At 31.6% G+C, this 26,831-nt stretch overlaps 1 protein-coding gene across 1 annotated transcript in view; it reads left to right on the top strand.

Moving 5' to 3' along the window:
* LOC148285097 (suppressor of lurcher protein 1-like) overlaps nt 1-26,831 on the top strand; it is a 120,324-nt gene that overhangs the window by 51,508 nt on the left and 41,985 nt on the right. Inside the window, exon 4 of the mRNA XM_088230318.1 lies at nt 11,701-11,760. Within this exon, the coding sequence (XP_088086444.1) occupies nt 11,701-11,760 (60 nt within the window). The remainder of the gene's footprint in view (nt 1-11,700; nt 11,761-26,831) is intronic.

Here is a 26,831-nt window from a genome sequence, read left to right as displayed (position 1 = left end):
ATATATATACTACAAATAAATCCTGTTTTTGTAATAGCGGCATATGTTAATCATGTTTTTCTTTTCATGGTTATGTCATATCATATTTATGTACGATAATTTTATAAATTATTAAAAATAGAATGGCTCACGCTAAGATTTTGAAGTCTTTGTCGGCATTTTTTCCAAATTACGGTATAGCTTAATTTTAAGATTTATTTTTAAAGTGTATTTTTGTGATGAAAATTCTTTTTAAATATATGTATGGAAAAATAAAAAAATAATAATTAGGTTAGGTTAGAAAGTAGGTAAGGTTGGGTTAAATAGTAGGTAAGGTTAGATTAAATAGTAGGTAAGGTTAGGTTAAGATAGTAGGTAAGGTTAGATGAAATAGTAGATAAGGTTAGATTTTAAGGTAAGTTGAGTTAAATAGTAAGTAAGTAGGATAGGTTTAAAAGTAGGTTAAAAGTAAGGTAAAAATAAACAGTAAAGAAAAAATTGGGTTTAAACTTCGAAGCTCTAATTCACGAGTCCGCGACACTAACCACAAAAAATAAATATTTAAAAAATGTTTCCTTAAAAATTTAGATATTAACAGTATCAAATAGTAAAAATAACCATGAACATAAAATAAACAGCGTGAATTTCTTTAAGCTATTTGTTGACATAATTTTATAGCGGCAATCTCGAATACGCGACGCGAAATCTCACACTGGGGATTGCCGTAGCCAGAAGTATATTTCGCTGTTTTTCCTACATCTGTTGCCACACGCAAACTTATAAGCATTAACTTGCCCATTAACACGAAAAAGGGGTCTCTTACTATTTTTTCTAGAGAAAAATTTGCCCCAGCAATATAGTCAAATTGAACCCTGTGGAATGCCTTTAAACTTCCGGCAAAACTAAACCAAAATATACCTTTCTCAGGAGTATAGGGCTCCCGTATTCACAAACAAGTGTTTGTGATTTAATTGTTGAAGCTGAGTCTTATAGATTTTAATGTTTAGTATTACTAATGTTATTATTGTTATTATTGGAGCACATAGGGGAATTTGCTTATGTGTGCCCTACTTCAAAGTTTAAAGTTACTGTAATATTAGTATCATTTAGCCTCTTTGAAAATAAACAGAAACAATTATTACTTAACTAGGTACTACCAGAATACACACTACATAAACACCACATCTTATACACATCACTCCATACACCTCACTCCACGCACTACATTTCATACTCACAACAATAAAAACACAATCACTAGTAAATTCACACAAAGCACAAATTCTTCTTACATCTTGTTGTACTGTTAGATAGTTGTTTCATATATTGTGTTGTGTACGTAATTGGTGCTGTGTTAGGTTTATTTTTTGTTCGTAATATTGTCAAGATTTATATTAACATAGCACTGTGTGCACAACATTAAATTTAAACAAATAAACAAATAAACAAATTGTTTCAAAAAGTGACGATTTTATTATTTTTATTATACAAATTCAATTTATTTTATTTATTTTTATTTAATATGTATTTTTCGTTTACATCTATATATATTTATCTATCGGCCTCGTGGTGTAATGGTCAGCGCGATTTCTTATCATGCAAGACGTCTCGGGTTCGATTTCCAACATGGTTGATGTGATAGACGTAAGACTTGGAGTTCCAGCTGTTCTTCCTTCTCCTTGGTGGTCTTTTGGGCAGACGGCAAACGGCAGGGATTTCGGAGCTGTCCATCAATATAACTATTGACGTAATTTCTTCATAATATTTTTATTTATTTTATTTTATTTTTTTATTAACATACACGGCATAATTGCCTTTTACAAATTTATAATATAAACATATAAGGTTTGATATTTTTTAAACTACATATTTGCACTCAAAACTAAGGAACAATAATCAAGCCTAAAAATTATATAACATAATATTAAAAAAAAAAAAAAAAGTTTAAATAAAACAAAAGTTTGAAATAAAAAGTATACGAGAACTTTAAAAATTAATATAAAAAGTAAATCAAATTTTAAACATAATAAGGTTTATAATAAAAATATATATAAAAGAAAAAAAAAACAGAAAATCATATATGAAGTAACTACATTAAATATGATTACTGCTCATCTTTGAAAAAGTTTATAAGGTTTGTTCTATAAGAACAATACCCCACATTAAATATATCCGATATGTGGGAACAACTATTGCCGAGTTCATGAAGTCGGCTCAATACGGCATTACAATCATACACTGTGCGTGAGTTACTACTGCAAAACGGTGGCACCCGCCTAGTTATCCTTCCAGGCACCCAATATATTTACTATTTAATATTATGTTAATAAAATTTGTACAAAACCACTCACTGACTTATCTGACCGACAGATAAGTCGGTGAGTGGTTTTATACCAATTTTCTTAACATAATATTAAAATGTTGGACCACAAAGTTAATGCTTTGAATATTAATAATATTTACTATTTATTTATTTATTTTTACATAAACGGCATAAATTGCCTTTAACATATATTGAACATAAATATGAAAAAAAAGTAAATGTATAAATACATAATAAAAAAATATAAAATTGCATAACTATAACAATAGTTACAAGTAGGTAAATACACATAAGCGACCAAAAATATTAACGAAATAAATACATAAATATGAAAAAAAAAAAAAAAAAAAACATTTTTAATGATACAAATATGAACACATGATCAATGAGGGATTGATTGATCATGTTTTCTGTTTGCCCTCATTGATCATGTTTTCATATCTGTACTTTAGATAACTATCCATTCATATACTTACACCTTAAGGGGGAAAAAATCCCCCCTGCTTCACTGTTTCACTGATTAATTTGTTTATTTTTCGTTCAAATTCTATGACATTGTGAACAATATTCTGTGTTTACTGTTTTAAATCACCCGTCGATGGAAGGAGTGCTCTCCCGAAGCTATAGTAGTGTTCTTGTAAAAGAATAAAAATTGTGTAACACTAATAACAAAGTTTTATTTTCATAATAATTTAACTAATTCCAATTAATTTATTTTACGAGACCATCATCATCGTCATTCCCTTTCCGCACTTGTGGTGCATAGGACACTGCGTTGGTACACCAATCGCAGTTATCTTGATCATTTTTGTTACATGAAGGTAAGATGATCGCTTCAAGTACCAGTCCAGAGACTATGAAATATTCAAGATTAAAACTACCTTCTTTAAATTGATATTTCATTTGGTAAGGTATCCAAAATAAAAATAAAATACTTTATTAGATTTAGTTCTACTTTTTTTTTAAATATATGTGACGCGTTTCATCTTTTTAGGACATTATCAAACTGACTTAAATATTTACAATGTATCCTTATATAGTTACAATTACTGTTGTTTGATGATATTTTTTTTTAGTTTATTTTTTTGCACCAACAACAGGCCAGGAGGCCCAATTACAGTAGTGAATTACATCACAGAACACCCAGGGTTGAAAAAATAACATTTTAATGTTTGTGTTTTCACGGGGAATCGAACCCGGAACCTTTCATGTGTGAGTCAAGCGTCTTGACCACTACACCACGGAGGCCGCCATATACATAGGTGTATCATAGTGCTAAGAATTTAAATGGATGTTTAGAAAGTATTGTAGGGGTATTTAAAAACACCAAAATAACATCACAAATAAAAATATATTGAAGGCGTTATATTGGAACAAAATATCAAACCAGGAATCCTTGGTCAATGGTTCGACATTTAAAAGGTATAATATTCTTCAATAGAAAGAATATTTGCCTCTTAAACATAGTTTCACTGATGCCAAAGATGTTGATCTCAAAAGTGATAATGTTTAGCTGCCTAACTGTTCTCCCAATCGGCATAACCAGAAGCAGGTTCTGGAAGCCGGGAGATAAAACAGTATGTGCTGACGCTGTCGGAGATAACCATCAGGGACATGAAAATTGATACTCTCTAAAATGGCTGAGTTCTCGATAAAACCTCTTACCAGGCTTAAAAAATGGGTCAGTGTAAACCCATCCCTCCTCAGTTGCAAACTGTTGGTCCCAAGCATACCCAAGGGGAAATTATATTACCATCTAATACAAATTCAAAATACATATTTTAAAGCGTACATAACCCAATAAACATTAGCAATGGAATTTGAAGGCAAACATGTTTTTCGAAAAATACCCAGTAATTACTGTAAAATGAAGCTATTATCTCTTAACCTTCTTTCAGTAACATAAAAGATGACGATATCCGAAGAGATACGATTAAGTAAAGACATTGCATTTCCTGCTGGCGTTATCATTGGCAGGCTGGTTCTGTAAGCAGGAAGATAATATAGCAAAACAACATAATTATACTATAAGGAAAAAGTCATTTCGTATTTATTATTATATTTCTCTTTTTTTTCAACCAAGTATATCTCGTTCATTATTGAGCACATTGGATCATACGATACGGCATTATAAAGGTGTGAGTATTGACTAGAAACGTTTAATTTTTAGTATTGCGTTTAGTTGGTTCAGTCGTGAACTATTGTGCGTCTGGAGGTCTCAAAGTAAGAAATTTGCCATATTTTATATTTTTACTACCCGAAAGAGAAAAACGCGTCGAAAGCGACCAAAAAAAATTGCAATGCATACGTGGCTAAAACTCTTTTGGTTCGTGCTGTACAACAGTGGTTCGAGTGATTTCGTTCTGGTGTAGTGAAGGTAAATAATGCACTATGCTCTGGCAAGCTTGTCGTCGAAAATGTAGATAAAATCATTGAAAATATCGAGATAGACCATCATACTAGCAGTCGTAGCATCGCTCAAAAGCTGACAATCGATCATTAAACCCCTTTTGAACCACTTGCATAAGGCTGAATTTAAAAAAAGCTCAATGTTTGGGTGCCACGCGAGCTGACGCAAAAAACCTCATGGACCGAATTTCCATCAGCGACTCACTGCTGAATCGCAACAAATCGACCTATTTCTGAAGCGGTTGGTTACTGTTGATGAAAAGTAGGTCACTTATGATAATGTCAAGCGACGGAGATCGTGGTTGAAAGCCAACGAAGCGGCCCAGGCCGTGGCTAAGCCAGGACTGACGGCCAGGAAGGTGTTTCTGCGTGTTTGGTGGGATTAGCAGGGAATACTCTACTATGAGCTGCTCTTCTATGGCCAAACACTCAATTCTACTTTTTAATGTAAACAACTTGACCGTTTGAAGCTGGCAATTGAACAAAAACGGCCAGCATTGGTGAATAGGAGAGGAATCGTTTCATTCGGGCAACGCCAGGCCGTACACATCTTTGATGTCGCGCCAGAAGCTCCGGGAGCTCGGATGGGAAGTTCTTGTGCATCCACTCTATAGTCCGGACTTGGAACCAAGTTACTACTACCTGTTCCTATCTATGGCCAACGCGCTTGGGGTTATAAATTTGGCCTCAATAGAGGCCTGTGAAAATTGGTTGTCCGAGTTTTTTTGCCAATAGGGACAAGGATTTCCACGAAAGGGGCATTATTAAATTGAATTGTCTTTGTTTATAGATTATTAAACAAAACGGAGCATATTTGATTTAAATCAGACGATTGTAACACTTTTTATGAAGCAAAGCGAAAAATACGAAATCCTCTTTTCCCCAACCTATTATTTTACTTCGAGTAAAAAATCAGTTAGTCATTGCGCCCAGTGGTGCACTGCTACTGCACTACTAAACCAAATGCAACGTAGTTGGATTATCATGAAGATAAGTTGATCAGTCATACGCTTTTTTTAACATTTTTTTTTTTTTTTTTGCACCACAACAGGCCAGGAGGCCTAATTACAGTGGTGAATTACATCACAGAGCACCCAGGCTTGAGAAAAATCACATTTTATTTTTGTGTTCTCACCGGGAATCGAACCCGGAACCTTCCGTGCGTGAGTCAAGCGTCTTGACCACTACACCACGGAGGCCGCCGGAGGTGTTAATCCATAAACAATCAAATACTGCAGGTCAAAAAACCTTTACAAATCAGTATTTTACGTCCGCTCTGACAGGAATTCAACCCAAGACCTCAAGAATGGTAGCCGCACCACTACAAAAAGTACATACACATCCACTCGAATTCCTGATTTATTTTTTCACCTGAAAGCAGCCATCGCGTCGAAAACACACGTTCTGAGTTCTGGTTCTATTTCACATACGTAACTGTATTATTCATCTACCTGGACACAAAACTATATAAAGCATAGTAAACGAACCAAAAATAAAATGTTGTTTATAGCAATCATATAATTTTAAGAGACACGTCTTTTTTAAAAAGAAATTTTTGCGTTCCTTCAATTTACCAAGGCATTATAGTTTTGGGGTCATTATCAACGGGTTGTAAAAAACTCACTATGTAAAAATGGGAACCAAGTTGGACTAAAGTGAGGTTAGAACCTCGGATTTTGATCCGCGAATCCACAATACTAGCCACGGGACCACAACCCGATTAAAGCTTAAAAAAATAATTAGTAATGTATTAGGGAATAAAAAGTATACAGTTGTTTTTTTGGAATAGAGGAATTAACTTTAAATGATTTTTTATCTACCATTCTCGTCTCTTCACCCTTCTTAAACAAACCCCCGTTACATTTTAAATTAATCTTTTAGCTCAGTATATAAGATGGAGGTCGCTCAAAAGAAACTGTATTGTTATTATTATTTGTAAATGTTGGGTTGATAAATGCTTCTCCCCAATGGCGAAAAGCCAAGTACTATCACCGAATGATGAATCGTTAACTGGAATAACGCATAATACAGAAAGCTTAAATCTAATGATTTATGGACCACTATTCATAACCATTACATAAGTAAAGGAACAAAAAGATCAATTATTCTGGAGAAGAAAGCATTATTCGCAACTCAAGGAAATTCTAATTATAATTTAATTATAAATTTTGTAAATTTTAACGCTGAAGGCTTCAAATAATTGATTTATTTGACGGACAAAAAGGAGTTGATAAACTCATTTTTCACTGTCGTATTTTAGATGACCTCACTAAAACTTGACATTTGAGGAGTTATTTTTGAATACTCGTTAAAAGGTTTAGCGAGTATTCATTAAATTAAAAGAAAAAACTTTTTAGTGTGGTGAGCTGATGGAGCCTGTATATGGATATGGCCTATATAACTTGTTAATAAAAAGCACTTTTGCAAGACACATTTAATGATGAGAAATGTGGAATCAGATAATGAGTTAAAGTTTTTAAAAGCAAACGGGAAGAGGATTAAGGAAAAAATAAGAATAAACAAATTAAAGGGAATTGTGGTTCTAGGGATAAATTATTTTTTTTAGGTGTTTCCTAAAAGTTGCCAAGAAAGGTTCTATAGACGCCCCTTATTTATGTACATTTGAATCAAGATTGAAATGTCACCATCTAAATGTTTGAGTAGTTCCTTTCACCTTCTTGTTTCCTCCCCATTCCCTCTCTTCTCCTATCTTCATAGTATAGCGTATTCTTTTAGTTAATTTTTGTTTTAAATTTTTGGAAAGAATAATTAGATTTTGCATAATTACCTAGAATATGTCATTGTACTTGTAATTTTCTCAAATTGAACGGTTTGGGTAGGTAGGAAAAAAATGTATTAAGGTAATATCCCCGCCCTTGTATGTATATAAACTATTGAAAAAATAATAAAAATAAGATGAATCTGTTAAGAAGGTTAATCCCTGGACTTTACCTACTCACATCGAAAGATAAATAAAAATCTTGTCAAGTGGCGTTTAAATTTCATTATTTCTATCATCTCTATTGGTCTGATCAATCGCGAGCTGGGTGAAATTCATCGACGTGTTGTTATGAGCAGGTGTATAATGTATGCACCTTAAGATCAATTACCGTGAAATTCCGCACTGCATCTCCAAATGCATATTAAGTGGTAAATTTACCAGTCGGTTTGGTCAATATGAGAACAATGCACATATGTTCAGCTTGGTGGAACATCTTAAATGGGTTTGATGCATTACGGACTATGGTATGACAAGTTAGATATATTAGTAAATGCGCGCATAACTACCGAATGCATTTGCTAATGCACACCTATGCATAATTTAATTAAACACATAATTAGGGTTTCCGTAGTAAATATTATTATGTGATCCGAATTATCTGAGCAGCATAAATTAGTTAATATGAGCAGTAAGCACGGACTTAATATTTTATTACTAACTAACTAACTAACTAACCATCACGCCATTTCCCCAGAGGGGTAGGCAGAGAGGATAGAACGCCACACCACTCTGTCCTGGCACACTTCCTTTGCTTCCTTCACATTCATACATCTTCTCATGCACGCACGTCGATTATTCCGACTTTTCACATGACCACTTTCAAGAATTTGTTGTACTTGATCATGCCATGTCTTTCTCGGCCTTCCTCGACTTCTACAACCAGACACATTCGCATCATAAATCTTTTTAGCCGTTCTTTCATCATTCATTCGCTCCACATGACCGAACCATCGCAAAAGACCTTTCTTAATTTTGTCGATAATGCTTAACTCAGCCTTGCATTCTGCTCTAATTTCGACATTAGGGCACCTATCATACATTGTTTTTCCGCACATTCGCCTGAGGGATCGCATTTCAACAGCATTCAGTCTACTTTCGTCCCTTTTTTTCCAACTCCATGCTTCGCTTCCATACATTAGGGTTGGTACCAGAACTCCATTATGAACTGCTAATTTAGCCTCTTGCGATAGACACTTATTTGCTACGACAGACTTTAAGGCACCATTAACTCTGTTACCGGCACTAACCCTCCTATTTATTTTATTAGGTAAACAAACAGTATGTACACATATATTGCCAATTTCTTTGTATATTAGAGTAAGAAACTCATGCACACACCAAAAAAAATGTTTACACTTAATACAATAATTTAAATTATGTTCAATATAATAAATGTAAAAGAAACGAAATGAAAAAATATTTATAAAATAATAATGTTAAATGTCTGCTTCTCTCAAAATGTCTATAATTTTTTACCTAAATTTACATACATTGTCACAAAAAATATCAGCCTCGGTAAATATATTGTTAAATTGGTCGCATATTCTAGGTATTGTAGATTGTTTAAAATAGTTTGTTGACGCGTTTTCAGTGTAAAACAAAAGATTTTGTCTTGTCGGTCTAGATGGCACACGGAATGGAAGTCTTTCTAGTAGGTTAGGAGAATTTTAATACGTATTTCCTACAAAATTATTTTAGTAAATATATTATAAAGGTTTATTATTTATATTAGGTTAAGAAGCAAATATAGACATTTTTATTGAAGGAGTAACTGAGATATTATCGAAAAACTTTGAAAAAAGAATTGTGAGATTTCTAACTATACTTTACTAACGCAATGAAGAATGTTAAGTTTGCGGTGTCAAGTAGTATAATTGAAATATGTTTTTGCTCTATCATTTAAAATATAGAACTGCGCTATTATAAAGGTAGGTAGGTTTTAATGTATAGTTTATTTTGGCATCGATAGCTGATTTTCCGTTTTTGGTGGAGGTTTCTAAGCTTGCTTCTAACACCCTCATATATTTCGTGGCTAACTAAGCTACAACGAGGAAGTTCAGTGTATTTTTTTTTCTTTTTTATTTGTTCATAGAATATTAAACTTAGCCATTTTTTTTTATTTTTATATACAGTATTATCAGCGCTATGATTTTTTAAAGTTTTGTATTTCTGAAATAACTCCGCGTTTGACGTCAGAGGTTGCTCTCTGACAGTTCTTCCGATTGGCTCGTTTACGATGACCAAAGCGGATATCCTTAAAAGCCATCATACCATTGGATGGTTCATATGAACCAGTGACGTCATTCAAAGTAGTGCGTTTTTATAAAATAAAAAAATATAAAAAAATTCGGACATTTTTAAGAAACTTTGACATTCAATTTAATGCTCTAATTTTTCCAAAACATTTTTTGTATTCAATTAACCGTGGGACTGAAGTTACTTATTGCTGTTTTTAGCCAACAGAAAAATAATGCAGCACTTTTTCTTAATCTGTCGATTATACTTGTCTCAGCTTAACATTATGCTCGGAACTCGACATTTGGGCACCTGTCATTTATAGTTTTACCGCACATTTGCCTGAGAGATCGTATTTCAACAGAATTAAGTCTAATTTCATCCTTGTTATCTCAATTTCATCTAGGCAATAAAAACAAGGCTTTTTTTTAATGCTTTTTTTTATTACTTTGTTCCGTAATTAACATAGTCTAATAAAATATTTACAACACAACATTTTTAATTTTTTATTTAATATAATATAAAGTTACAACATGTTAACAAAAAAAAACATAATAAAGAAAAAGTACAGAAACAAAAAATGAAACGAAATACCACACCAACAAGAAGCATCCTCTTGTGCTAGCTGTGAGATTACAATATTAATAATTTAAGTACAAAATACACATTTTTTTATAAATAAGTGCATATACATATGCATGCAAATGCACATGCGTGCGCACTTACACCTATACTTATTCGTACATTATTAATATCTATTGTACACTTACATTTACTTATATATATCTAACCTCGTTGGCGTTGTGGTGTTTTGGTCAGCGTGTTTGCCTGCCATGCTAGAGATCTCGGGATTTCCGGCATGGTAAACTTGAAAAATATATTTTTTTCACACACAAGGCGATTCATTCAATAAAATAATTTGTAATTAGTATTTAAAACCTATTGATACATGCCATCATAATGTAAAAATTAAACGTAGTTATGCAGAAAGCAGCCAGCCGTAGCAAAGTCACACTGAGATTATCGCTAATTAATGAATTTCAAAGTCTGGCTAACCCACCCAACCTAAGATGTGAATTTTGCAGAAAACAGCCAGCTCTAGTATTGCGTATGTATGCATATCTAGTATAATGTATGATTTGGCATTATGTATAGAACATATTGTTGCATAATAATTGGGGTACTTAATTTTAGAGAATCACTTAATTTATTTGTTTTAATAACTTTTTAAGTAATTCAAATATGTGTTAAAGGAATTTCTATGATATTTCTTAAAATTCTGGCAGACCACACAACCTAAAATATGCATTTTGCAGAAAACAGCCAAATCTAATTTTGAATGATACCTCATTCAAACTTTAAATGCATGAGGTGACATTCTTTATTGAAGATTTTTATTACAGGTATTTTTAAATGAATGAGTTCATAAAATAAAATAGTTATCTATTTATCCACTTTAATTTATTTAGAGAAACATATTTCTGGGGACATTAATTATTCCATCTATACTGTTAGATTTTTCTAGTGCTGTGGTTGTTTCCTGCAAATTGAAATATGCCACTTTTGTGGTAAATACGATTTTCAGAAGGCAATAATTTAAACAGTAATTTTGTTAATTATTTCTGTTTATTTAATAAGTCTTCTTTGTTTATTCTCAAATGTAAAAATATTTTTTAAAAAGTATATCACTTCACAATATATATATATATTTATATATATCGGCATGGGTAATCCCAGTGAGGTCACATTATTTTTATTAGTTTGCAATGAAAAAAATATGAATAAATAAATAAATGATTTCACTTTTTTTATCAAAGTGGCCTGGCTGTATTTAGCAAAACATAGAATTGACATTACTGCACCCGATAACACCAATATATCATTTTTTTGAAATTGTGGACAGGCTGCTTTCTTGAACTTTTATTTATAAAACAATTTCCCTATTTCATAAAAAAATATTTTTTATTTTCAGATTGAAGGAGAGAATACGAATAATATTTGAAGAAATAACATTACAAAAAGGAGATTTAAGGTTAGTCATATTTCATCATAACTTTCCTTTCCCCAGTGGTGCATAGGGTACTGTATTAGTTAAACTAAATACAGCGTAATTCGATCATCTGTTGCATGAAGGTAGTGTGATGAGCTTAACGCTTCAGTTACCAGTCCAGGAACAGTGAAGTATTTCAGTTTAAACTACCTTTGAAATCAACATATACGAGTAACGACTGTGTGTGAAAAAGAGACAAGCGTTTTCAACTCGATTACTCATAGTTAAAACAATTGAAAAATAGAATTGAGTTGAGATAAGTCCGCCAGCCTTACTTGAGATCTTGAGTTTGACTCCCGGCAGGGTCAAAATGAAAGTTGCTTCAGTGCAATATCGCACTGTCCCCGGACAGACCTAAAGCGTAAGACAGAGATTAAGAACATCTAAGAGAAGGTGATATAGAATGGGCTTATGACCTGTGGCTGGCCAATGGCTGGTTTGAGTGGCCACTTTACACACTGTGTAAAATTCACCATTCTGCCCATATTTGAACATCTATATTCCTTCAGTTCTTTGATCTATTGATGTTTGTGAAATTAAAGAGCTGAAACCTTTATTTATGCGGGTGAGATTCATCTAATTGAATTATTTCACCTACATACTAGGCAACGCCTGAAAATCTTATTTTTTCAATTTCTATTATTTTTTATGAACCAGGTGGATTTATCAAGAATATTTTGAGTTTGTCCAAATTTTTATAGACAAAGACTGGATTTCACTCCCTGGGGAGCTGTTTATGTTAACATATTACAACATAAGCCCTGTAGATGCCTATACTTCTATATTACCTTCTCTTAAATGTTCTTCATCTCCGTTGTAATATGTTAATTTAAACAGCTCCCCAGGGAGTTGAATCCAGTTCTTGTCTACACAAATTTCGACAAACTCAAAATATTGTTGCTTAAGCGTTAAATTAAACATTTTACCTTCAAGTAAAAGATAATCAAGACACATTTAGTGTACAATTGCAGTGTTCAATGCACCACTGTTTAGTATAAATCCAGTCATCCGGATTGCCAAATATTTAGATCATTATCACGAAATAAAAATTAAAGAAGTTTTCCATTCAAATTTAATTGTGCAACCAACTTTGCTGGACATGCCTACGTAAGTTTTTAATTTGATTTCAATTCGCCGTTTTACTTCAAAAGCAATAAATTCTAGTACTTATTTATCCGGGGATTACATATATAATTGGACTTTTGCTGTTCCTGTAATTCATAAATTTTAAGTAAAAAATTTTATTAAAGATTAAGACTACAAATGAATAATAAAGCAATTAAAATTTTATTTAATATTAGTGATTGATGGGAAATTTCAGATTTAGTTATGTTATTCAAAATATTATATAATGTTTTTGACAGTCCTGAACTCTTGAATTTTACAAATTGTTATGTGAGATAGTATAAAACGAGAAAAACTATTGTTTCTCTGTTGATTTGCTCAGTTTAAACTACGCTAAGTACTCACCTTTTCCACGGCTTCACATGTTAATCCAGCGTCAATGAACCTGGGTGTAAGACATCCAAGACATTTTTAAACGCTCATTACCTATAAAATTAACAGTGTTGCTTTCCCTCTCATTCAGTAGCTAAAAAACCGACGGGTCGACGGCTTGCTTTGTTTTAGTAGTGCCTTGCGCGTGGGGCTGAGATAGCAGAGTTCAAAGCGCGTTCGGGTGCCACACACCCAAGTTCATACTTTGCGTAACATTTTCGGGCACATACAAAACAGAAAGATATCCCTAAGTTCTAAAAAATCCATGTCATGCTCAAAATTATATTTGATTTTCAATAATATCTACGTTCAAGTGTATTGTTTTTGAAAAATTATGTTTCCATTTGAGTTTATTTAGATTTTTTTTTAAATATTTTTCGAAGAAAGTTTTTATATTATCTTTTTCATATAGCTTCATAATTTCTAAAATAAATGTCTAATTCAAATTTAAAAAAAATCAAAATTTAAAAAATTATACAATAATATATTAGTATTTCAGTTCATTAATTCAAAAAATAAAAAAAATATAGAAATAGAAAATGATAAATAATATATTTTTAATAATGGGAGTCTACACCTGGTTCATTCACAAATACGCATGGAAGTGTAGATTTAATTTATAAATCCGTCTTCATCTTTTTCTTCGTCAGCCTTCTGTCTCCCGCTGCTGGATATATCCTTCCATTTTTTTCGGTCGGTTGCTGCTTGCAGCCAATTTTTACCCCCCACAGCGGCTATGTCGTCGGACCATATATTTTGAAGTCTTCCGTCGCCTCTCTTATTCTCCTTATTTATCCTTTGGTATTCAAATTGCAACCCATAAATATTTAGCATTCCTTTTTCAAACTTTTATTATTTATTGTGTGCAGTACTATATCTGGCGTTTATAACCTTTATCTGGCATTTAATATAAAGTAATAATTTATGAAATATTTCCCCGGCCACTCAAAAACTATTTTTTCCTACATTCTCTTATTTTATCGTGTATACTTGTTAACTGAAATAAAATGTTTACGATTTGTATTCTTGTAACCTTTTTCATATAATATTTAAATTTTTATTTTTTTTATGAACACAAATGTTTTGCATTTTGTTTTTGTGATATTTTGTCAGAGGCGTAAGCCGTTGAATTAATAAATAATAGGCATTTAGAAAATTTTGTTTTGTGATAATTTTAGCTATAACAATATTTGCTTTAATGAGAGCCTTTCTAAAAGTTTTCATTTCTAATTTAACTTTTAAAATGGGAACCTATAACATGATTATCTCGACTAAATAACTTCAAACTATAAACTGAAATCCTCTGCCTATTTATAAAGTTTATGTTGTTATAATGAAAGGCCCTAATATGTTTGCACTGTACCAGAAAATTAATACAAATGTAAATATTATATTGGTACATAATGAAAATAAAACGTACTTGGCTGAGTTAAAAAAAAAAAAAAAATTTTAAATTGGTTAAAACTTTAAAAATTGTACGTGGTAATTTTGGTTTTTCTGTGAGCGTTACGTGATTTGTTTACTGGCAGCAAGAAAAGTATGTTTTATTGGCTGCTGTGAGTCTTTTTCTGATTTCGGCTGGATATTCATTGCTTTCTGTTATACTAGAGCCCAGGTAGGTGAATTGCTCGACCACTTCGAAAGAGTGTTTATCTTTATATTGGACACAGCTTATTGCTCTGTGCGATGGGTTTCTTTTCTGTGTCATCATTTTCATTTTCTCAACATGGATTTGCCATCCCACATCTCGTGCAACTCTTTCCGAGGGATCAAAGACCTATTTAATGGCTGTTATTGATCTCCCGACAATGTTGATATCATCCGCATATCCGACAAGTTTACTACTTTTTTAACAAATAGTGGAGCTAGTGTCTATCAGAGTTCTTCTCGTGACATGTTCGAGCACAGTATTAAAAAGAGATGGGGTCAGGCCGTCTCCCTGTTTTAATCCCTGGGATACTGCAAATTCTTGAAGATTAATCATCGTCACGCATCAAATTAATTCTGATGCTAGACAAAGACCAATGTCGTTAATTGCAAAAACAAAGGAAAGTTAGTTTTCAACCATTTTATGGTGATATCATAAACTGTTTTACGTGTTTGATAACGGATAGTCAAATAAAAACATTACTATTTATATATACTCGATTATAAGCTTAGACTATACCCTGTCTGCGTAATCTATAAGTGCGAAAGCACTACAATCAATGATATGAATATGTATAGCTTCTCGATTGTGAAATAATCTACCAACTTATGTTAGGGGCGCCCTTTCTCTATTTACATTTAAATCAAGATTGAAATGTCACTATCTAAATGTTTGCGTTATTTTTTTTTCTTCTTCTTTCCTTTCCACCCCCTCTCCTCTCTTCATGGTAAAGTGTAGATTTTATTTTCATTTTTGTTTAAGATTTTGAAAAAAAAAAAAAATCTGTATACATAGAATATGTCCATACCAATATGTCGATTTCCATATTCGCATGTCGTTGTTATAACTTGTAAAACTCATAAATCCAAAGTTTATTTTGTGCGAAGGAGAGTAAAAACAGTTTTGACTTCAATAACGAATTTTTGGTGTTTTTTTTTCTTTTATGGAGTTGTTATTCTCTCAAAACTAACGGTTTGGGTAAGTGGGAAAAAATGCCTTATGACAATTTACTCCGCCTTTATATGTGTATTATCATCGTCATTCCATTTCCTCACCTTATGGTGCATAAGGCAGTGCATTAATACACCAATAGTAGAGTATCTTGATATCATGATGATCAGTCTTCCACTTCAGATACAAGTCTGCAGACCGCGAAATTTTCAAGTTTAAAAACACCATCTTGAATAACTATTTCATATCAACTATGTCGGGAATCGAGACCAATACCTCTTGTATTAAAGGCAAACGCGTACCATTACGCCACGAGGCCGAAAATATATGTAGTGTATAAAGTGTTTATTAAAAATAAATAAATTTTGGTAAATAAAATATTTTTTTAATTGATATCTATTATCCACAAAATACACGTAAAAATAAAATTCAACATTGGCTCTTATAGTTCTATGCCACAGATTTAAAAGTTCAAGTTTAAATAAATTATTTAAAAAATTAAATGAATACGGAAAAATTTTGTATCAAGTCTAACTTAAATTCTTTTAGGGAAATGTTTTTCAATAACACCGTCAAAACTTACATAAACAAGATCTTTCTCATTTCTTAAACTTAGCCAAAAAGCTCCTGTAAATTCTCGCGAAACAGCTGAATGCCGTGAAGACGGGGAGGGCTTCGCTGGCTGAAATGAAGGATTTAAATATTTAAGCAAACCTTGTTTGAAACAGTAAGGCTGACTAATGTATTATACCTATTTGTATCTTTGTACCCATTTTGTACCTAAGCTCGCTTGTCTATTGTTGGTTCTTGAATAATTGAGATCATGCTGACTGCTCTGGACTAGTACTGGAATAATTTGCATTAGCGTTGTGAATTTTCAATTAAATATTAGCAATAGCGAGCTCTAACCGCACTACAATATTTGAGTTTGTCCAAATGTTCGTAGACAAAAGACTGGATTTCACCCCCTCGGGAGTCATTAAGATTAACAAATTACAACAGGGATGGAGAATACCTTAAATAAGGAATATGGAAGTCTAGGCATTTACAGGGCTTATGACCTGTCATTGGCTGGTTTAAGTGGCCACTTAACACACTGTGTAACATTCACCATTTCACTAAAATCAACAAATGGAAGAATTGAAGAAATATGGATGTTAAAACATAGACAAAATGGTGAATGTTACACAGCGTGTAAAGTGGCTACTTAAACCATCCAATGGCAGGTCATAAGCCCTGTAAATGCCTAGACTTCGATATTCCTTATTTAAGGTATTCTCCATCCCTGTTGTATTTTTTTAATCTAACCGCACTTGCTAAATATAAGAATTAGCTAATAACTTGAAACATGGGTAGAATGGCGCATTTTGTATTTTTTGACACCACAGCAAGCCAGGGCTGCGATTACAAATGCTATCTTCATCGGTACATATCGAGACGGAATAAACTAACAACGATATTTTTGTTCGAAAATTTGTATATTTGTATAAAAATATTGTACAGAAAACTTAATTTTACTTTTTAGATAAAATTGAAGTTAAATTTTAACTTCCCGTTGGAATACGGAACCAGGAGGCTTAATTACAGTAGTGGGATTTTCTTTAATAAATAAACTACAGTTTTTCTTCAGTCTGTAACGCATTACCATAGCGTTGTTCTTCTCGTGCCGTGTAAGGGACCCCCGACATTGACGATCACTGTAGGAAAAGTTAACCTATCTTGTGCTGCTCAGAACAGGTCCTCGACTCGTCTTATCACGGTCCATTCCCTGATGTTGCGCAGCCAGGACATCTGCTTTCAGTCAACTCCTTGTCGTCCCTTAATCTTGCCCTGGGCCCCGATTACAATGGAAAGTTAACATTTATCTTAAATTGTATCTACAAAGTAAAATTAAGTTTTCTGTATGAAAAGATGAATATGCATTAATTTTTTTCTTTTCAACATGTTCAATTACTGGTTACCGATGAAGATATTTTAAATGTTAATGCAAATATACTCATTTTCGTTCACAAATATCGATGTTTCTTCATAGATAGTCGAAGATAACTCCGTTAACTTCCAATTGTAATCGAGGCCCTGGAGTGACAGTTCGAGAAGGTGGTATTTTTCCCCACGTAGTACATATCGTTACGCAGAATTTTAACATTTCATTAAATACTAATTCCATCAATACAGATCCCGGTTTGATGAGAAAAATGATAAAAATTGCGTATTGTACAGATAAATAACTTTAATACTAAATTTCGATAATTTTCATTTTTGTCGACATCGTAGTACAGTGGTCAGAGTGTTTGCTTACCATGAAAGAGGTCTTGGGTTTGATTCCCGATATGGTTGACATGAAATATTCATTTCAAAATGTGATTTCGTGTGTTGAAAGATGTAATAATAATCATCTTACCTTCATGTAACAAAAAAAAAATATTCAAGATTTGCTGCGGTTGATGTACCAATGTAGTGCCCTATGCACCATTAGGTGCAGAAAGTAAAATGACGATGATGAATTTTCCTTTTAGTAAAGGCGTTTAAAGTTCTATGCTATTAAACTTTAGCATGCTAACTAAATTAACAAAAATAGCATTCATTTCTGTCAGCACTCTGGACTTACGACACATTTAGCAGACAGCACAATGAAAACACTAGAGATGGAACGGCGATACTTAAATCACTCGTGTAGTGGGTAGTGTGTAGCGTGTAGTGTGTAATGTATAGTGTGTAGTGTATAGTGTTTTCACGGAAAACATTCGGAGGTAGAGCTGAAGTACGGCGGTCAGAGGAGAAGTGTTGCATGCCACAAAGACATGTAAATGGACTTAATTGTTGGATGAAGTTTAGAACCATTTGTTATGCTAACTAAAAGTGACACAACCGACGCTTTTATGTTTACTTTCCAACGTACATTTACTACTGGGGCAAAATATTTTTATTTTGTCTAAATTTTTGTAGACAAAGATTGGATTTCGCCCCATAGAAAGTCACAAAGATTAAAAAGTTCAGTTAGGATTACAAATTATTAAATTTTTTAATTTTTTAAAGTAATACGTTTATTTAACAAGCAAACAGTACAAATAGAAAAAAAAAAAACAATGCAGTTTAAACAAAACAGAAAAAATAAATAATAACAATGAATAAGCAATTAAAAATATAAAATAAAGCAAAGGTGTTTTTTTTTATTATTTCAGTTTTTATATTGCTCCAAAAAACTTATTATTTATAAAGTATAATTGTATTTTTTTTTTCATTTTTACCTCGTTAAATACTAGCCACTTTATTTTTATGTTAAATTATTCTTATCTTTACTTTGATATATTTATGTTTAGAAAATAAGGTTTTCTCACTTTGATTGTTATCTTTTATTTGTCATATTAGATATGTTATGTTTCTTTTTTTCTTTTTTATTGTTTTTTTTTTATACTTTACTTCCACTGAGTTGTTTAGTTTTTATTATTCTACCTTATCTCATATTATATATTACATAATTGATTGTTCACTGCTATGATTCTTTCTGTAACACTTTTTATTGTAAAAGGTTCTTTGAACCGTTGATATATAAATAAATAAAACAATAAAACACTTTTTCAGAATAACAAAATTAATTCATATACACAGGCATATATATCATCATCATTATTCCCTTTCCGCACCTACGCGCGCATACATTGGTGCACCAATCGCATCGTATCTTGATCATTTTAGTCACATATTATGACATCTTTGCTAAGCGGCCTCCGTGGTCAAGACGCTTGACTCACACACGAAAGGTTCCGGATTTGATTCCCGGTGAGAACAAAAAAAAGATTAATGTGATTTTTCTCAAGCCTGGATGTTCTGTGATGTAATTCACCACTGCAATTGGGCCTCCTGGTCTGTTGTGGAGCAAAAGAAAAAAAAGAAAATCAGTCTTACGCTTCAGGTACCAGTCCAGGGACTATGAAATACATGAATTCTAGTGTGAAAACACCTTTTAAATAAATATTTCATATCAACTATGCCAGGAATGGAACCAAAGACCTCTTTCATGGTAGGCAAACGTGCTGACAATTACACCACGAGGCTGACAAAAGGCAAAAGCCGGCATATATATACATATTTTATATCTTTTGTTGGTAATACGCATATTTAATTTATTTTTATTTACATATTTATTTTATTCACAATATATTTATGTGACATTTATTGAGACACAAATCCCATCTCCATGAAACCAATCTGCAGAACTAAAAAATCATCAAAAAATACATGCCATATCAACATATAAAATAAAATACAGTAAAAAAAACATTTGAAGTACATGAGAAAATTGAATAGAATCAAACTAAGTCAAATAACATATAAACCTACTTGTATGTAATTGCTCTAAAAATATTAAATGATTTATTGCCAAATATAAAAGACGCAAAATGTAAAACAAATTTTAATATAAAAATAACTGCACATATAAATAGTGTATCGAGAGATTTTTTTGAAAATATATGTAAATCAAAAAACGTATTACACATATTATGTTTATTTTAAGGTATTTTATTGCTTTATATTTGTTTTGTATTATATATTATACTTTATTATTTATGTTCAAGTAACATGTTATATTAGCGTTAGTCAAGTAGAGAAGACCAGTCTTGAAGATGCCTACTCAGGCGAAAACGCTCGTTGGTCAAAATAATAAAAAAGTAAAACTAAACTAAGAAGTTTCATTGATAATTTTATTGATTATTTTATCAAAATCATTAACTATGGAGTTTTATCAAGAAATATCAACAAAAAACATCATTATTACTGGTTACTGTAATTGTTAACGAAAAGGCGAACTGTAATGGAAAAACGAATTTCATTCTGTTTTGTAAGAGGTTGGGAGTATTTGAATAAAGGATAGGAACATGAAATGGATACCTACCTTTTATATGATGTGAATGTGCTTCAATTTTGGGCAATGAAAGATGAAATGCACAATGATAAATATGTAACTATTTATTATAACTATAGAACGACGCGCGACGATCCAAGAACTTTTAGGCAATGTGATGTTATGTCAAAAATGTTGTGTGTTTTGTTCCAAATACAAATTTTCTAATTTTGAATTTCTTCTATCTTGATGTCAGGTAGGTACCATAAGGATGGGTCAAGAGAAGGGTGGGAAAGAAAGGTAATCGGCCAGAAATAACATCGATAAATGCTGTTATTTACTAAACAATAGTCATCATGCGCTTTTTAATGTATATTTATCCCCAGTATAATATTTTAAGTAGTCAGGTAAGCCATTGTATTTGTATTGTAATATTAAACTATTACGATTTAAAGCAGATAATATAAAAAGGTAACTCAACACATACATACATACGAAGACAAAGTTTCTCTTTGTTAATCATTGTTAATTTTTTGTAACATTCTTTTGCGCGATTTTGTGAGAAAAACGTATTACATTTATAATTCTCCATTTCGTATATTTTTAAACCGTTTTTCTCGCGAGATATGAAAAATAGTCCAAACAAACTCTCATTCAAATTAAACATCATGGTACATTACCATGTTTTGGTATTCGGTGAACATTTTGCGGGTGAAAGGGATAAATGTTGACAAATTAACTTTCATCTTCCCTTTTAAGAATAACGTGGGTAGGTTTCTGTAGGCTTTGAAACCACCATCAACCCCTGCTAAAGGACTTAAACGAAGCGTCCTTAACACGAGATCCCTAGAGGGTCAATGTTGTTACTATTAAGTGTAATTTATTAAATCCCACGTGAATAAGACCCGCCACAACCGCACAATTGTATTAAATTTGTTATGTAAACCTTTGTAGGGTATCATCTGCGAATCTAATCTTACTTAAGAAGAAATAATTTCTCACTTGAACACTTAAAATAAAATAATATACAAGATTACTCAGCTTGTGATGTCGACAATGTCGCTATTTACAGTATTTTTAAATTTTCGTACTCTACGGGTGCTTCAAAACACGTTATTAAAAAAGGTAATGATTTTAAGTATCACTCAGTATTTTTTTAAAAATTTATTTTATAAAGACAATGTAAACATATTACAAAATCACTCATATCTATAATATACTTAAGAAAATATGTGCAAATTGTGGAGGTCTCTGTGTGTGTGTGATGCGTATTTGTAGCATAGGGTGATGGTGTGTGTGTGGAAGTTAATTCAGTAATTTTTGACATTTATTTTATAAAGTCAATGTAAACATGTTATAAAATCACTCATATCTATAGTTTACTTAAGAAAATATGTGCAAATTGTGGAGGTCTCTGTGTGTGTGTGATGCTTATTTGTAGCATAGGGTGAGGGTATATGTGTGTGTGTGTGTATGGAAGTTCATTCAATAATTTTTGACATTTATTTTATAAAGACAATGTAAACATATTATAAAATCACTCATATCTATAATATACTTAAGAAAATATGTGCAAATTGTGGAGGTCTCTGTGTGTGTGTGATGCGTATTTGTATCATTGGGTGAGGGTATGTGTGTGTCTTCCATATTTCTTTCGTTAAGGTGTTCTCCATCCCTGTTGTAATTTGTTAAACATTAATATGTATATTTTTTAGGTGATCCCGTGTAAATTGACTCCAATTCCAAATGTATTTTTTTTGTGATTTTGTTGTAGAGTTTATTTGTGGGTTTTTTTTCTGTTTGCCACTGTTTTACTATATGAGACTGTGTTTTTGTTTATAAACACAAGTGTTTTGTATTTTGTTTTTACAATTACGTATTTTTTTCAATTTGTTAGAGACATATAAGCCATTGAACCATTATAAAGATCGATTCCAACAAAAATAAGTGGAAATGTAGTTGAGAGAGTAAAAGAAACAAAAGGCAATCAGGCGAGAGATTGAAAATAAAAAGAATCCATGTGTTCGAATACGTTTGAAAAGTTTAGCACTAAGTACTACCTGCCCCACTTTTCCAAATTGTTCTTTTATTTAATGAAAAACTTTTTCTAGCTATTTCTTGGATAAATCAGCCGAATATCCTGCGGTATTTATTATCATAATACTTTTTGGAAGGACAAGTAGAGGAGAATGGCCAATTATGAGACAGGCTCCTAATACGAGACAGCGGTAGCGCTTCGAAAATACCTAAAAATAGAGCGTTTGCAACAAGAAATATTCAGCTCAGCAGCTTATCTACAAAGAAATGACTTCGAATTGATGTTTTTATTTTATTCATTATATATTTTATATTGATTAATAATTTATTTGAAACGTTTTGAAATAATCTAGTATAACTTTTAGTGTGAAAAAAGTATACAAGATATTGCAAATTTCGATCACCTGTAACATGAAGGTATGGTGATCAGTAATACGCTTCAGGTGCCAGACCGGACATAACACTTCAAATTTTTTTTTAATTTAAAACTTTTGCCTTTTCGATGATTCCACATTTAAATTTATTAAATACATTTAATTTTAAACTTTGAGATTATTATTTTAGATCTACGAAGTTTTATTAAATGTATATTATTTAAATACTTATTATGTTTATAAAGTTTATATTTGAAGTCCATAAATATAATAAGTCTGGAATATACCAATTTAATTGTAATGATTGCAATTCAATCTACATTATAAAAACTAAAAGAAACTTTAATATTAGAGTAAAAGAACACTTAAAATGTTTAAATAATAATAATTTTTCTAAATTCGCTAATCATCTGAAAGAAAATAATCATAACTTCAATAAAGACACAGGATTAAAAGTACTTTATGTTGAAAATTAAATATTAAAATTAGACAACTTAGAAATCTTAGAAATTAAAAAAGCGATTCATAATAAAAAAACAAATATTAATTACCAAATAAACAATATTTATTTTAGTCCTCTCCTGTCTTACTTCAAAAATAATGATTTCAAATTACCACCCGTGTATGGAAAAAACGCCTTGATTTATTGGATCCACGGGTAGTATTTAGTGAACATGATAAAAATAAAAAATAAATCAATTCATTAGTTACGTAAACCTTGACGAAGAAGCTTGTTTGCTTTGAAACCGGTCGGTGAAAAATAAAAATTAGTGGTTAAAAACAAAGTTGTTTTACTTATTTTATTTACTCATTATGTTTTTTATAACTATTTAACAGTTAACAGTATTAAATTTTATTTCCACATTACATGCACTTTTTGATTTTCCATGTTTAGTTAAAATATTTTTATCTTATTTAACATACAACTTGATTCAAAACGATGTTTTATATTATTTAATATAGGTACATACACTAAAGCGGAACCGATTTTTTTCTTTAATCCAAGGATTTTCAGGTTCTATTTTCTTGTCAATATCCATGTTTTTTCGATTCTTCTATCTGTTGATTTTTGTGAACTTAAAAAGCTGAAGCTTTTGTTGGTGCAAGGGGACTTATTTTTTATAGGCAAAGTAATAAAAATAGGCAAAGCCTTGAAATACTTTTCAGTTTGTATACTATTTACAAAATTAGTTTCAAACATAAGCATATTGGTAAATATTACACCGTGTATAAAATGGCCGCTTAAACCAACCAACGATATGTCATAAGCCCTTTAAATGTGTAGATTATAAATTATGGACAGTAAAATATTGCAGTTAACACCTGCAATTAAAATCGATTTTTGCGTCGACCTTACCAGGAATCGAACCCGGGACCTCAAACATGGTAAGCGAACGCGTCGACGACTACACTACAAAGCGGATATATCTCTATTTGATTTTCTTTTTCTTTTTCTTTTTCTGAATATTTACTTAAGACAAGTCTTAAATAGTTGAGTCTGATTATCGATCACCTGCGTAGTAAAAAAAAATTGACGTATCTCTTAATAAGTACCCTTCCTCTATTTTTTGTAGAATTTTCAGGGAAATAAAGAACTTTATTGGGGGATCATATTTTCCCCGTTACTTATTTCGCCCTTTTCCCAACCAAAACAAAAATTAAGCAGTTTCTTTCGTAAGTCGGGGAAGGTATGTTTCATTACACTTCGGGTTTTGCTGAACTTCAGCATAATCCATCGGTTTATAAGTCACTTTACTTTAGTTCCTGAAATAATTCCTGAAAATCCTGAATATTGTTTTCGTAGCCCGAGAGCGTTTGCCCATCATCATCATCAATTTCCTTACGCACCAAGCTGGCATGGGGCACTGCACCTGTTACATAAAAGTAAGGTGATCAGTCTTACGCCAATCCAGAGAACCACCTCTAAAATAAACATTTTACGAACGTATTATCTTACATTTTTAGTTTGTCCAAGTTTTTGTAAACATGAATAGATTGTTAAATAATTGTAAAAATTTGTAAATATACAGGACAAATATTTCAACTCGTTTGGTTCATAAATATAAAAATATGGAATTAATTGTTCAAATAGCAAAAGTTAAAAAGTGAAATGAAATAATTCCATACAATCTTACCTAAGATAGCATACATTTTGTATCAAAACGAAAAAGTGACTGTTACTTCGCCGTAGAAAATGCTTGCATAAAATAGACTAGAAAAAGTAAAAGAAACAACGAAATAATTTTGTTTTTAAAAAAATCCGGAAAACAAGAAATAACTCTTCACCGTCTGTTTTTTTTATTTTTAAATCCTATTTTGAATGTTGCTTTGTCTCAATTTGAATCCAATAAAATACGTTTGAATTTACTGTTTTGTAAACAAGTTGTTTTAATATTCGTGTTGTTTTTTATTTCCAAAGACTTTAAAAAAATATATCACTTAGATAAACCATTTTGAAGAAATGTTATGTAATTAATAAAACTTAAGCCAGATGTTTAATTGATAATTTTGTAAATTTTCTCTTAAAAAAACTTGTGCCAGGGGACTTTAAAAATCTAAAATTATAATATCTCAGAAATGTATTTTAAACTTTTTCTCTGGAATATCACATTAAGCAAGAAAGGTCGGAAGTTGAGAGATAAGTGTATATCTATTTATCAAATGGGTCTGAATTAGACATTTAATAATGACGTATTCATTTATAATAAGTTGATTCTGTCAGAGCAGGGATGATAAATAAGGGTAAAGGGTCATAGTGAATGATGCACTAAGATTTATAAACGAATCGCAGGGTTATTAAACCCTCTCAAATGGGTTTCCATTCTTCCGAAAACGTAAGATCAAAATAAAGTTTCACATATTGTTTGAGTAATTTATGGCATGGGTCTGTATCTAACAAATTACCTTTTAGCATACCAAAATGCAGAGTTATCTCGTATACTTGCTCCATAGAAACATCTCTACTTCTTTATGTACAAGATAAACAATTTAATTTTACCACACAATTACCAAATTAAAGATATTTGAATTATTTTATAGTAAAATTTCACGTTTAAGTCCCATATTACTAATTTTGTAGATAAATCTAAAATGCTTGGATTTGTACTTTGAAACTCTGAATATTTTTATAACACTTCTGAAATTTGCAATTCGTATGATACACTAGTTCGTAGCATACTTGAATACTGTTTCATGATTAGGGACCCTTCTGAATCAAACCCCATTCGTGAAATAGAGAAGGTTCAAAATGAATTTTTGCAATACTTATATCTTCAAAAAAAATTATAATTATCCATTCTTGTATCCATCATTATTTTTAGAAAGGACGCTGGATTTTTTTTTATATTTAGGCAATCCATCCTAAGAAGGATGATTGGACGCTGGATTACAACACCCTCAAATCTCGTCCATTTTTTCTTGGGAAACATTTCTATAAGCTGATTTCTGGAAGTATATATAATCCAAACAAACTGAAAGGGATCAGTTTGTATGTTCCAAATAATTATACTAGAGCGAGATCTCATGCGCTGTTTTACACACTCAGAAGTCGTACAAATGCAAGTCAGAAGTCACCCATTAATAGGGCAATTCTCTCGCTGAATTTTGCTTCTGCAGATAATATGGATCTATTTTTTTATACAAACCGGCAGTTTAGCAGCTATCTGCTTTCAATTCATTAACTTCTTACATGTATTTTCAGTCT

Source organism: Micrasema longulum, unplaced genomic scaffold (assembly GCF_059751315.1).
Source record: "Micrasema longulum isolate JH-2025_06_02 unplaced genomic scaffold, ASM5975131v1 h1tg000060l, whole genome shotgun sequence".
Taxonomy (NCBI): Eukaryota; Metazoa; Arthropoda; class Insecta; order Trichoptera; family Brachycentridae; genus Micrasema; species Micrasema longulum.
The sequence above is the reverse complement of the archived record's forward strand: the minus strand, read 5'-3'. Positions and strand labels throughout refer to the sequence as shown.